The sequence below is a fragment of the Mastigoproctus giganteus genome, chromosome 9 (assembly GCF_048544385.1).
Source record: "Mastigoproctus giganteus isolate SK-2022 chromosome 9, ASM4854438v1, whole genome shotgun sequence".
In the NCBI taxonomy this organism is placed as follows: domain Eukaryota; kingdom Metazoa; phylum Arthropoda; class Arachnida; order Uropygi; family Thelyphonidae; genus Mastigoproctus; species Mastigoproctus giganteus.
The window spans coordinates 140,936,908-140,952,292 of record NC_143583.1 but is presented as its reverse complement, the minus strand read 5'-3'; the positions used below and the strand labels follow the sequence as shown (position 1 = coordinate 140,952,292).

At 35.0% G+C, this 15,385-nt stretch overlaps 1 protein-coding gene across 1 annotated transcript in view; it reads right to left on the bottom strand.

The window, feature by feature from the left end:
* Positions 1-15,385, bottom strand: part of Nup160 (nuclear pore complex protein Nup160) — a 507,399-nt gene that overhangs the window by 260,213 nt on the left and 231,801 nt on the right. Inside the window, exons 17-18 of the mRNA XM_090382015.1 lie at positions 12,415-12,575; positions 8,363-8,496 (exon numbers count right to left, since the gene is read on the bottom strand). Coding sequence (XP_090238141.1) covers positions 8,363-8,496; positions 12,415-12,575 — 295 coding nt within the window. The remainder of the gene's footprint in view (positions 1-8,362; positions 8,497-12,414; positions 12,576-15,385) is intronic.

Genomic DNA, 15,385 nt, shown 5'->3' with positions numbered 1-15,385 from the left:
TGGTGCAGAAGAATTGTTTTGAAAATTTTCCAATAACTGCTAGTTTATTTCATTTAAAATAACTGATATTATGGAGACTGACAAATGCTTGGGAAACCGTTCCATCCAATAAAATGGACTTGCCGCCTTTCAGTAAGACAGGGTCAATCTTTATCAGCTGGGATAGCTCCAAGAGTAGAGCTGGGGCATTTAGAACTTGATAATGAACACTGTAATGCTCCTAATTCACAATGTTCTACTTTAGAAGATCCCAGGTGCTCTATAAATTCCTCATACAAAAAAAACATTAGACCTCCTGTGACTATATCTCCAGACATAAAGATAAGGAAACCCAATAAGGGCACTGTAATGCTGAAAGAACTTCCGCCTAAAACGCTGTTATTTTACTATGTAAAGGATTAAAAGGATACCTGCTCAATGAGAATGCTAAGATAATCAAAATACAGACCAAGATCATCATAAAATCTTGGAACACTAATTTTAAAAATTTAAAGACTGAAGGGACATATAGATTTACAAAATAAAAATATCAAAGAACATTAAACCTCAAATTACTGGCTCCAACAAGTGCATTAAAGAACTAAAAACACAAAATATTGCAGGAAAAGGATCTTCTGTCAGTGGTCTAAAGGATTCCTTATCTGAGAATGCAATTACTTCTATTCTGACAAAAGAAACAATAACTGACGGAGACTTAGGTGCTCCTTTTTCCAGGTTCGGCAAGCTCTTTAAAATGCAGCTTACTAAGAGGCCTCAGAATCTCATTAATGTAAAGGCTACCGAGGGTTTGAAACTCACTACTAGCCAGGAAGTTGGAAAACATGTTATCAAAAACATAAAAGTGATCTGAACGGGACTGTGCCGAGGCATTTTAGTATGATGAAATTCAAAGGCTTGCAGATATCCTTTTCTCCAAGCATTGTTTGTTTACAGGAACAATATCACTATCATGGTAAAATCACAGGTTTTTCACGAGAAAAATAAAATCCCCTCATGAAGATCCAAAAACAATTATTATTATTTATATTCAATAGAATATCTAGATATTCTCATCATCGCTTCTCTATGCTCACAATATGCTACCTGTATACAACCTACTAATGAAACTATATCCTTTTACTTGATTACTTTATACTGTCCACCATCATCAGATATTAATTAATTCTTGGCATACCTAGAAACTGCTCTTCAAAAACATTTACCAGAACCTGTTATTTTCCTAATGGATGCAAATTCCAAATCCACATTGTGGCATAGCACAACAACTCACAACATAGGTCAGTTATTAGAAGATTTAATTTTTGACCATCAATCAGATGTCCTTAATCTCCCAAATAAGTCTTCTAGCTTTTGTAGCAGCCTGGGCAGTCTAACTTCGATGTCACTCTGGCAACAGGCATTATCTCTTCTCTAATTTTTGAGTGGGATGTACATACAGATTGGACAGTTTCCGATTACCAACTTTTGACCAATGTTCTTCTAAAACTATTACAGCTCACCCAATTAATTCATCAGATTTTCCCTATATAATATAATTTGAGAAAACTTTGCTAAATAAATCTTTAAAGATATTCCACCTGATTCTACAGATCTGTGGACCATCTTAAACAATTGACAAACCTGGTTAAAAACACTATCTTTACAGCTATCACAAAATCTACCAAAAATAAAATTTTCCGTACAAAATGTACCCCGTGGTAGATAAACGAGCTAAAGATTCAATGTCTAAGGTTCATCACGCTAGGCATCTTTATCAAAATCAAAACGTAATAGACAGCCTTTACTTGTGGTCAACAGGTTACATTTATATTATAAAAATGAGAAGAGGAAATATACTAAGGTAATATACTAGGCCAAATCTTGACAGAATTTTGTACACACGATTGGAAATAAAGGTCCTTGCGGTCTTATAAATAAAATCAGTAGAAACAAATTAACTCCTGGTAGTATATTTAATACAGTAACCTCAAATAATACTGAAACTCTGAATAGAACACAAACTGCCATTCAAATACATGAGAGAAATTTTCCCAATGATAATGATGATATCTCTTGATTCTGCCTACTATTCTAGAGTGAGGAAAGATAATGAGTAATACGATTTGCCCAATTCTACTCCTTTGTTTTCTAAGGAAGAGCTTAAAAATGCTATTTCTTCTATGAGTAATAACAAATTCTCAGGTACTGATCTGAAAAGCATTTTCATAAAAAGATTCTTCTCTATTAGGCCAAGCCATCTTTTAAAACTGTTCAATGAGTGTCTTGAGGCTGGGAATTTCCTTGCTATTTGGCAGTCTGATCTCATTAACATAATCCCAAAATCAAGTAAACCACCAAGTGATCCTAAATCATACAAGCCTATCGCCTTATTATCCCATTTGGGCAAGTTATTAGAAAAACTCATGGCATACAGATGTAATCAACTACTTGGAAAATAATATCTCATCCTCCTCTTCTCTCCAATACAGCGTTAAGCCCAGCTGTAGTTGTGAAGATGTGCTTTATGATTTGAAAAAGCTAACTGATAGCTCTACTCACAAATATACACTGGCAATTTTTACTGATTACGAAGGCAGCTTCAACAATGTTTTGTGGGAGAGTGTCCTGTGGTGCCTTTGAATTGCTTGTTGTTGCTAGACATTTCTTACTGCTTAAGAGTTACTTTGCTGAACATATCTTTTTTTTTGCTGAACATACTGTATGATTCACTATATAATTTCTAGAAATGACCGATAGACTGATTTAAGTCAAACATTATTAAAATAAATAAATAGATACATACATAAATAAAGTAACAGAACAGATTAAAATATAAGCGTTAGAGAGAGAGGATGCTTCCGTAGCCAGGTGGGAAGGAGCAGCAGTGCGTAGCACACACTTCTTGATTAGACCGGGGTTCAAGCCCGTCACCACTAAATACGGAGGATGCGGAAAGGTCAGGGAATGACCACCACATATCCCGGAGCAATATGGCCTTAGTTGCTAATGCTCCTAAAAACCAAAAATAAAAATAAAAAATAAGAGTTAGAATATGTAAAATTGTTAAAACATATACAGCCACTCCCCGACTTACGTAAGGGTTGCATTAACCCCGGGGGCTCACATCTGGTGAGTATGGGCTTGGCACACCCAGGGTCCTGAGCTGGATATCATCATTCTTCCCTTTCTTGGTGATTCCCTTCTACTTTTGACTCTCTCTCTCTCTCTCTCTCTCTCTCTCTCTCTCTCTCTCTCTCTCTCTCTCTCTCTCTCTCTCTCTCTCTCTCTCTCTCTCAGGGCTACTCGGGAACTTTTTTTTTTTCCTGGTGCAGCATAAGCCTCAGGCTTCCTTGCATCATATGGATAATAATAATAATAATAATAATAATAATAATTTCGCAGAACTATACGTAAGTTGGAATTTCCCTAAATGCTTATGCAGCACTTACAAATTTGATTGAAGCAAAAAAGAAATGATGAACAAACATGTAAATAGAATTATTTATTCAATTTTTGTTATCTCATGTGCAGGAAAAATTACAAAAGTGTACAAAATTACAAAAATTTCCAAATTATAAAATTACAAAAAGAAAAAGGAGACAGGCATAATTTAAGCAAGTTTTACCTTTCAAGCATCGTTGCCAGAATTAATTTTCCAACACACTGCTGCAGGAGTTGAGGGCTGTGGAGATGTAGAAGGGGCTTTTTCCAACACATCACAAAATTTCTCTGCAGCTTCAGAATCGGCACTAGTGACTTCACCACATAGTTTAATATTTTGGAAACCAGCACAATGCTTGAACCTATTAAACCACCCATCGCTTGCCACAAACTTGGCTTGGCGTTCTCTGTACTTATCCTTAATATCTTCACAAATGCTTGTTGCTTTTGCTTGAATGGCCATTGGACTCGGGGCACTTGCTTCTGAATCTGATTTTTCATCCATATTATTAATAGCTTTTCCATCTTCGATATAGCACCTGAATGCTGTTTTGTGATCACTGTTTGAATGCATTGATCCTTTAACATGCTTTTTTATACGTGCACTGTCCCTTAAAATAGTATTCGCTGTTGAAGCAGTAAGACGTAATTCCGTGCAACAGATGACAAACTTTGTCTTGCTTCGTAATTCTTAATTAATCATCTTCATTTCTAAATCAATTTTGTTTTGTTTCCTAGCACTTGCACTTTCCGTTGGTCCCTTTCCCTTCACCATTGTAATAAGTAAATAGGAATGAAGAGAAGATTCTGAAAATTTATTTATATGATTGAAGATTTCAGTGGAGGCGAACTCAATTCACCTTAAAAACCCACAGAATTGCAGTTATCAGTATTATTGTAAATGCAATAAGATCAAGTTTACTACTCGTTTATATTAGATTGAGCTAACAGAAAAGCTCAATAAACCAGAAAGTGCAAATTGTTTATATTGTTTTATGGAAGTGACCTCCAGAAATGTGTTTTAGAAAAGTATCACAAAGGGATTCAAAATTGATTCTTATAATGGAACATATGACAAAGATGAAAGTGTAGTGTAATTTCCATTATAAAAATGACCTTTTAGAGAGATAAATAGTTATATAGCACAAATTTCAACTTCCAAGGTCTTGGAATGAATTACCAAAAAATAACAATGTGTTACTGGGTTCACATTACGATATTTTCATACCTCCATTTATTCCTACAGGATGCAAAATACGTTTCCATGAATTTTTAAGTTTGCACCGGTAAAAACTTACGTAAAGTCAAATTTCAATAAGTCAAGTATTGCGTAAATCGGGAAGTGGCTGTATAAGTAAAAAGCAATAAAATAAAAGCTTTCAAGACAAGGCATCCCTTCAGCAGCTAGACAGTGTTCACTCATGGCTTGAGGCACTCCATATAGTCAGCTGTAACAATACTATGAATTGTAATAGGGAAGTTCACATACGCACCATTATGGAGTCTGCCATACTGCAGTGCGATGAGTGCTGGTGTTCCTTACGCATGAGTAATACTGCGTTATCAGCACTGGAATTGTGATTTACAATCATAAGCAGTCATCTTTTATTTTACCCAATGAATATATGTACTCAATACCCCAAACACTGACTAGCTGATGAAGGGACACCTCACCCCGAGGGCTTCTATTTTAGTATTAGCATGGGCATATGGTGCAAGAAAACAATCTTATAATCGGATCAGCACACACACACACACACACACACACACACACACACACACACACACACACACACACACACACACACACACACTTCTCATTTCACCCATCCACTCGCTCCAAATATTCGCCTAGTTCTGCCTTGAATCTGTTTAAGCTATCAACTTCTACAACAGATGGAAGTTTGTTCCGGCAATCAACCACCCACTGGATAAAGGCAAACTTCCGCACATCTATCCTACAACTGTTTTTCCTCAATTTGAATTTATGCCCTCTCAGGTGATTATTCTGAGCAAGAGGAAGAATCCCATCAGCATTGAGCATGCTCAAACCATTCAAGGCTTTATACACCTCAATCAGATCACCTCGCTGGTGCCTAGTCTCCAGACACTGTAATTTGCAAAACTTAAGCCTTTCTTCGTAAGAGCAACCCTTTGCTCCATTACTAATCTCGTTGCCCTTCTCTGTACTCGTTGCTACAGTCTACATCCTTCTTAAAATGAGGCCTCCAGAGCTGTATAGCTCTGGAGGCCTCATTTTACTCAAGGTGTGGCCTCCATTGCCTTATATAAGGGGATAATCACCTCCTTATCCATTATAGAAAAATTTCTGTATATCATTGACAAAATACCATGAGCTACTCTTGCAGGCAGTCTGCACTGCTCAGAAAACTTCATATCTGCCTACACAATTATCCCCAGGTACTTTTCACTCTCTACCACTGTCAGTGTAGTACCACATGGTTGATACGTTACTCTGGGGTTACTGCTTCTCATATGCAGTAACCCCATAAGTATTTTATTGCTTTTTACTTTTATATATTTTAATGCTTTTATGTATTTTAACACTTTTATTTTATATCTGTTTTACTATTTTATTAATGTATTTATTTATTAATGACGAACAGACCGACCAGTCGGTCAGTCCTTACTAGAAATTATATAGTGATATACAGGGTGACGTTCAAAGCCTGTTTTCGAATACTGTCTTCATCTAAACCAAACATCAGTCAGTATCTAAAGCTGTTTCTTGAGGTTGTTCCCAAGTTCAATTCTTGGCCCCTTTAAGTATAGCCTTGTCCATGATGATCGGCAGACTTCTACATCTGACACAGTCAATGTGAAAATGATTGCCTTTGCCAATAAAATTTAAATGGTAAGTCCAGGTCCCAAGAACAATGGGCTAACTCTGTACTTGATAATTTGCTGGATTAAGGGTGCCACTATAAGACTAAGATGATGATATTTCATGGAAAACCAGATCATAGTAGACTTTCATGTCAAGTTAAGGGGAGTATCTTTGCCACCTGTTACTACTCATAAGCATCTTGGGATTATTTTAGATGAAAAACTCTCATTCTCATCACCCATCCAAAACATTTCCAATAAATGTTAAACTTTTCAGCCATTTGTTCAAAATCTCTTGGCAGGATTCGGGTTTAAAAAGGAGAATGCTCAGAATTCTATATTACAAAGTTTTTATTCCAATTGTCACAAAGCAGCTAGCATATGATCTCACAAAACAACTTATTACAGTTCAAACCAAACTAGACAGTGTCCAACAGAGCTTTTTGCTAGCTCTTCTAAGAACTTGCAGAACAGTTTCGATTGCAACTTTACAAGCTACTGCAGGATTAAAAGCTCTGGATCTAAACCTCAAGTACAAAGATTCTAACCTATGATATTCAACTTCCGATCCAAAAAAATGAAAATGTGAAATTTTGGACTTAGCTACATAAAAGATGGCAAGTGAGATGGAATTCCTCAATCAAAGAAGCAGTGACCAAATGTTTTATACCTGATATTAAATTCACTGCCTCAAAAAGTAATCAGCTTTGGTTCTATCCAAGCCTTCTTGCACCATACACCTTAACTGGCCACAGTCCTTTCAAGATTCATCTTATTAAATCCAATCTAGCTACATCAGATACCTGTTTCTTCAGTGCTTCTGAAAAATGGATACATTTTAGTGCCCAGTTTACCAATATTTAAGGCAAATATTATCTAGTGCAGTACATGATTTTTCTAATGGAAATTAGAAATCTTATTGAAAATCAAAATGCCTTCTCCAGGAATTTGCTGCATAGGTTTTTAACAGACCAGATAGAACAGAATTGACTTCTATACTGAACAAGACTACTTTTACGATCTGACTTGAAAACCCTCCTGTTTTGAAGTTCAGCTTTATTTACTTTGGCTTCATTATTTTCTTAGGGTAGTGTTTACTTTTATTGTTATATCTCTCTTTCCTTCCCCCCTTAATTACTCCCCCTCCAATTACTTTTTTTTCTTTAATAATAATTATTTAAATCTATTAATTATTTTTATTTTTTTGAAATTTAATTAGCATTATTTTATTTAATTATTTTTTATTTAAAATTAATTATTAATTACACAGATCCTTTGGTGATAGGACTTATTTTTTTTATTATTATTTCTTATTTTTTTTATTTTCCACTTTTTTTTTTTTTTTTTTTTTTTTTTTATGCTAGTCCCTTCGGGGGCAGGGTTTGCTGGTCTCCAGTTCATTAGAGCCAGGATTTTCACCTGCTCATACCCTTATTTGGGCTTCCTGGGTACAGGAACTGCTGGCATTCATTGGTATTATACTATTTCCAGTGGATGTGGGATTCTTCGTGGTCTTGAAATGGAGGAGACAGGTAACAATAAAACTTTCACTTCTTCCAATGGCTGCTGGATATAATAAATTTAATATAGTACATGTATAGTAGTGGTCTGTCCCCTCGTGGTATGGAAGGCTACTGGAAAGCAGCCTTCCTGGTGATCGCTGCTTCCAGGTAGCCAAGTGGCCAGAAACAACTAAACAATGCATACACTGCACACAAACACATACTGCACTACCTTATTTCTAGCCATTCTACTGAGTTTTGTATATCATCACAGAGAACCATAACAGAGTTGAACTAACATTTAGGTCCTTTACATAAGACACACAACATAAGCCATACCACTGTGTAAATATTTAAGAAAATCATTCAGCAAAGCAACACAGGAACAATTCTCTCAGAGGTTACAGAAGTAATGGAATTGGTGTACAGTGTTAAATGGGCTACCTCAAAGAAGATCCGTCTGAACAGCCAATAGCTTCACCATTTCCTAAATATTAGTCCAGTCCCAAAAAGTTTTGATCACACCTCATATAAGCAAGAATAAATTTTTCCTAAATAACAAATAAAAGTGGATAAAATTTTAGTTCACTCACAAAAATCCAGTATTCAGCGGAGTACTACTGCATTCTGTAGCCCACAATAGTACATAATAAGCTTGGTTGAACAAACTGGTCAATGGAATGATATCTGTTTTTACCTTCTCTGCTTTCTCAGTAGACAAACCACACTAAATCAGAATTTAGTCATTTGTTAATACACACAATATGGGCAAATATCATCATTACAAAAAAAATAATTTCATGATAAATATACAAAAAAAAAAAAAAAAAAAAAAAAAAAAAAAAAGAGAGAGAGAAAATAATAAAATCTGATCATATAATAGTATATTCACTTACGTAATCAGCAGACACTTGGAGATAGCCATCCCTAAAATTTCCAGTAAAAACTAATAGTCCACTCTCAAGAGTTTAGTACCATTTACTTACACACACACACACACACACACACACACACACACACACACACACACACACACACACACACACACACACACACACACACACACACACAAAGTAAAATAATATGACATTCAAGAATATTTACTTGTACTGAGCTACGCATATAATATAAAATATTCCTGCACAAAGATTTGCTCTCAGATGCGTTCGGCAAACACAAAGGGTAAACAATTACAATTATTACCTTACATAATTCATATTTAAAATATATAACATACAATATATTTTATTGTATCTGAAGCCATAATACCACTAGCACATCATTTAACAATTTGCCAATTCTTAATATTAGAATATTCAGTGGAATCTAACGGCAACATAACAATATGCAATTAGGTATAAGACCATCTGTTTCAGAAACCTTTAAACAGTTTATACAGGCATTAAATCCACAAAAGCAGCCTGGCCTACAAGTCACATAAATGAGCATCACATACACTTCTAGATAGAACAATAACACCAGGATTAGTACTGAAAATACTTGTAAACAATACAAACTAAATATTTTTTAACATGATTTTGATAAAAAGATAAAAAAAAATCTTACATGAAGATTTCAGAGCAACTACAACAGGCAAATGCCCAACAAGTTTAATATCACTGGAAAAGGTTCTACATAGACATGCTCAATCTAAACCTTGAAGCATAAAAACTATTTGCTAATTTAGGAGCACCAACACAAGTATGTGTGTATGCACGTGCAAACACATTTGTACACGTACAGGTGTATGCATGTGCATGCATGCACTGGCAATATAAATACAACATTAGCAAAAATTGACCCAGAAATCAACTAAATAATAACTCTCATATATGTATGAGATCTTATTTAGATTATACAGATAACACTTGTAATAAATTATGCAAAAATTCATTCCTCAGCACAGAACCTCAGATAATATTTAGTAAAAATCCCAAGTAAATTTAATAATCCTAAGTAACATTTAGAAAAGAATTTTTTTTTTTCATTTAAAGATTTTTTTTACATTTTTTTTTAATATTTTTTACTAGTTGTAGAGCTTGTTAACTAGATGTCTAGTTCATAAGGGCAGCAACAATGAGTTTTAGCAATCAATTTTAATAAAAAAAAAATTTAATTAAAAATACAAGAGCATGCATGTTACATGCTCATACATGACGTATGTTATTACAACATTACGTTTTTGTAAAAAAAAATTTTTTCTTCTTCTTCAAGAGGAGTGTTTTTATTTACAATGGGTTTCCTCAGCCTACAAGTTATTTCTTGTTAGGAATTTTTTCCCGCCATAAAGTGCGGTTCAAGGTATCTTGGTCGATTAAGCCTCGGGCTGTCATGCACTCCGTACTCCATCCATCCATGTCCTCCTAGGTCTTCCTCTTCTCCTTCTTCCAGGAGGTATCCATTCCAGATAGCCTTTGGATATCTGTTTTCTTGCATCCGTTTTACATGTCCATACCATGTTAAACACTTTTCTTTGATGGTGTCAATAATAGTCTTTTTCACTTCCATTTTTTCTCTTATGTCTTCATTCCGTTTTCTGTCTCTTCTAGAAGTTCCTGCTGAGCGTCTCCAAAAATCCATTTCTGTGGAGAGCAATTGGTTTTCCGCTCGCCTATTCAATGTCCAGGTTTCCGCTCCATACAATAGAAGAATTTGAAATATAAGTTTCTTTGTTTTATTTAGGATATTTTTGCTGCACAGAACAGAGTTTAACATGCCGATAGCCTTTCTGCCGTCTGTAATTCTCTTATTGATCTCTGCTTGGGATGATCCATCACTTTGTAAGATTGATCCTAAATATTTGAATTTATCGACTTGTGTGATTTTAAAACCTGCAATATTTAGAATGTGTCCTGGCCCTGAAGACAACATTTCAGTTTTGCTAAAATTGATTTTTAGACCCCATTGTTTATATTCCTCAAACAATTGACGACATGCATACTTTGCATCTTCTAAGTCTTGTGCTATCAACACCTGATCATCTGCAAAAAGTAAATTGTGAATATAGGTGTTCTTATTAATTGGCAATCCCATTTTATTACATTTTTTTTTTACCAGGATCTTAGGCAGCTGTCGATATAAATTTTGAAAAGTGTTGGTAACATGCAACAACCTTGCAATAAGCCTTTTGAAGTGTGGAATTCAGGTGACAAAGCTGATCCCACTTTAATTCTGCATCTATTATTCCTGTAAATTGCCTTAATAATGTTAATCAGTTGTCCATCAATATTTGCCTCTTTCAGTGCTTCCCATAAGAGTTTTCTTGGAACACTGTCATATGCCTTTTCAAGGTCAATGAAAATCATAAAGATTTTTTTTCCTTTTGATTGGCATTTTTCAAGGATCTGTCGTACTGTTCAGATATGATCTATACATGACCTCCCAGCTGAAAAACCAATTTGTTCTTCTGATACCTCGATTCAGGCTTCTAAATGGTTCCTGATCCATTTTCCAAGGATCTTTAACAGCGGGTTCAGGACGCATATTCCTCTGTAACTTGAACAGCTTTTCCGATCGCCCTTCTTATAAATTGATGTAATATATCCTGTTATCATTTCTTTCGGTATTTCTTCTCCTCTCAGTTTACTATTCAACAGTTTTTGTATCAGAACAGCCACTCCTCTTCCTCCATATTTCAGAAGTTCCATGTAAACTCCTCCAGGTCCAGGTGATTTGCCATTCCTTCCTTCCTTTAGCAGGAGTTCCACTTCCCTAACAGAAACTTTTAAGCCCGAGTCTTCTACACCAAAATCCTCCATTGTCTTGAACTCTTCGGTCTTCTTTTAAAAGTCCTTCATAGTACTCCGTCTTTTAAAAAAAAAAAAAATTTTTTAAAGTTTAAAATTATAATTCTATTCTGTATTCGAACACAATAACAGACAAGAATAAACACATCCTAGTAATAACACAGCAGTTGTGTTATTCAAAAATAAGTTCTTTTTAAATAACTTATTTTTGTTAGAGTTATTTCCCAACCATAGCATCTCACTTCCAGTGCACAGCAATGCAAAACAAGAGAAACTGAAGCCAAAACCAAATCTCTAAAGAAAATAAAATCAACACACGATTGAGTACACAGCCAATTTTGTATACAAATATAAAATTGCAAAAATATTTTTTACAACATTTCTCCAATTAAAAAATAATTAACAACACAGAACAAAACTCAACATCATACTGAAATTGTAAGTTATTGGAATTCAATGTAATTCTAAGAGATATTTTATAAGTTGCTCTGAAGCTAGGAATTCATTTCCAGTATACTGGAATGTTTTTGTTCCCCACCCCTTATTTGAATAAGGCTGATTCATCCATTTGCCTTTATTAATATTAATTCCCAACCACAGAGAGAACTTCTCCAAGTTATAAGAGTATCTATTTAGCTATCATTTGGCTGCAGTAAACATGCTTTATACTTTAATGTGGAATTCACTACATTCTTCATTTTGTCAGCTTTATTGTAATTCTAGTGTAATTTCCTAAAATGAATGCAATGACTACCACTATCAAATGAAAAATTCGTCTAAATATTAAAAAAATAAGTACGTAAATAAAAAATAATAACAACAACATAAATTTGCAGAAAAACCAATCATATTATAATTTCATGAAATGTTTGAGAGAAATCAAAAGTTAATATACATACCGATTCCCCAATCTGAACAAGAAGCAGCTCCAACAACAATAAGTCACGACAAAATGCAAATCGGTGGCGGACCATCTGAGAAAATGATTCACAAAGAATGCTCATACCTGTTGGACTGTTAAATAGCCTGTTATAGAATATACCACTTGCAAGTGGAAAAGCTGGAAAAAACAGCACAACAGATGGTTATTTCAGGACAAGTTTTGTAAATTAAAAAAAAAAATTAAATTAAATAAAATGAATGGATGGATGGCAACACACACACACACACACACACACACACAACAAGCCTTCGTGTCAATAAGTTGGCTTAGCCACTTCACATCCTTTGTAAAATTTTGGGTTGAATTCCTATCCCAGACTAGGAGAATTTCTGATGGCCTTTTAATTGGGAATTGAGTCTAGTCTCAAGCAGGATTTTTCCCCATAAGCAATTCTGTAGAACTGACTGATTTAGCTTGGAGAGCATGGCTGGTTTGACTAGTTGTCAACACACACACACATGGCTACAGATCTGTGCACAAAGAAAGGGAAAGCAAGACGTTATTATCAGAATTATGGACCTGCCAATGGCCAGAATACTCATTATCATCATCATTCATGACAAACCTTCAAATAGTAAACAGACAGTTTTTACATCTTCAATCCAAAGGTTCATGACAGCACCTCTATGCAAAGCTGAAAACTTTGCAGAGATCTTAATGTTGTTGCGGGCATGGATGTCTTTTACCTCTCACAATGCAAATTAGGTAGTAAGACAAGAAACTTTAGACAGTCCTAAATTATGAATAATCTCACTGTACTTTAGGATGCAACACACAGCATCAAGACAGGAGAGATTCACTATGCCATAAACTAAAAAAAGCCTGTTTGTGACAGGGAATATGTAAAGTTGAATGTGTGCTCTTGCCTTACTGATGTTTGCTTAGATTTATACATTAAAACCCCCTTTTTTTTTTTTTTTTCCTTTTTTTTTTTTTTTCAACTCAATATCAAATTATTTGATATGTGATACATTTTATTATCACTTCAATTCCTCAACTAACAATATAGCTTTGTATGCCTTTCACACTACAGATAACTGAAGTAATGAACAATGAAATTCATCTCATGTCCTATGAATAGTTTGTCTATTTTTAAAGGACTACAAAAGCCAACTAGAGTCACTCATCATTACAAGGAAATTCATTATATTCTATTATAACGAAACTTCTAATGTAATCATTATACAGTGTGTCACCACTAAATTTTACTAGCTTATACCCTTCCTGTTGCTGTGAATCTGTTTACTATCAAGCCCCAATCTGGGAGGGAGGGAGGGGGGAGGGAGGGAGGGAGGGAGGGAGGGAGAGAGAGAGAGAGAGAGAGAGAGAGAGAGAGAGAGAGAGAGAGAGAGCTGATCAAACTGCTCTGAAGCTAAGCATTCATTACCAGTGAGTGGCTTCAATATGAAGCCACATAATATTGTGTCACAATGTGCGCACACACACGCACGTGCACACCTCTGCCATTTGATACTGTAACTAAAGAAAACTGGAGAAAGAGTATGAAGCTTGTTTTTGAGAAGACATTTTCAATCCAAACAAAACTGGCTTATCATACTGACTTTAAATAAAATGATATTATAATAACTGGAAGGAAGGTTGAAGAGAAATTTCTGCAGCTAAAAGTGAACAAAGTTCCTACAACAATAGTATATACATATAATATACCAATTACATTATAAATAGCTTCAAAAGAGGTAGTTAAATGATTAGGGCATAACAATGAAAATAACTTAGGGGAAGTCCCTACAGTAGTGGTCCCGAACCTTTTTACACTTTCGGGGATATTTGACAGTTTATGAGAGCGTGGCAAGCATCAGCCACTCAATCCAGGACAAAAAAGTAGTGCAATTAATACAGAAAATTCCAAGCATAATAAACCACAAAGTGCAAGAGAAAACAACATCACGATACAGGTGCAGGCCACATTCCATGCACAGTCATGCTGTGTTCTCAAAAGCCTGCTAGTAACACCAGATAAACTCTATTCCCTCACCAGCAATACAGTGCACGTTACATGACACTAGCATTCCACCAGGAAATACTACTTAGAAATACTCTGAATATGCTTTAGCAGACAGATATATGAAAAAAAAAACTCTGTCATGTTAAGGCTAACAGAGAATTATCTCATCCACCAATGTGCATTACATCCATAAATGCCTGTGTTCTCTGGTCAGTTTATATCTTTTGCTAGACTAACGAGCTGAGTTTCTGGGAGGAGGAACTTGCTATCCTTGCCAACTAACTCAGAAGAGAAAGTAAAAAAAAAAAAAAAAAAACGCCCATAAAAGTTTCTCAAATCACTGACAGGATTCCACCCAGTGTGGGAAGAACAGTGATTATAACCACTGTGCTACTGGCAAAGGTTTAGCACATGGATAATGCTGACGTACCTTACACATTTATAAACTTATGTAAAATCCCTACTCATATTATTCATTATTCACTGACTTCTTCCTGGGGACACTGAAAAAAGCCTTCGGGCATCATGGTGCCTGTGAGGACACTGCATTAGGAACCACTGCACTACAGACCGGAGATGTGAAAATGTATCTCCAACTCAAAAGAATGGTTCAGAGGATGAAGTAGGCAACTGTAAACTGTAAGTTTGATCTCTGTTCCAAGAAAAATAAAAGATATTTTAGTATTAAATCAGCTCACACCAACCATAAGAATAAGTATTTACTGTAACTAAAATATTTATTTACATATTAAAATAAAATAAATATTTACAAAAACTGCTATTATATTAAATATACATGTAAAAACATTAAAACTGTGATAAAATCCTTGAGATAAAATACACTAAAATAAACCGGATTAAAAGCGATAAAAACAATAAGAATCTCTGGAGCTTTCGGAAGCTTGCGCTCCCTTCCTCAGCAGTAACAAAACTTCCTGCAGCACGTCCATATATATAACAG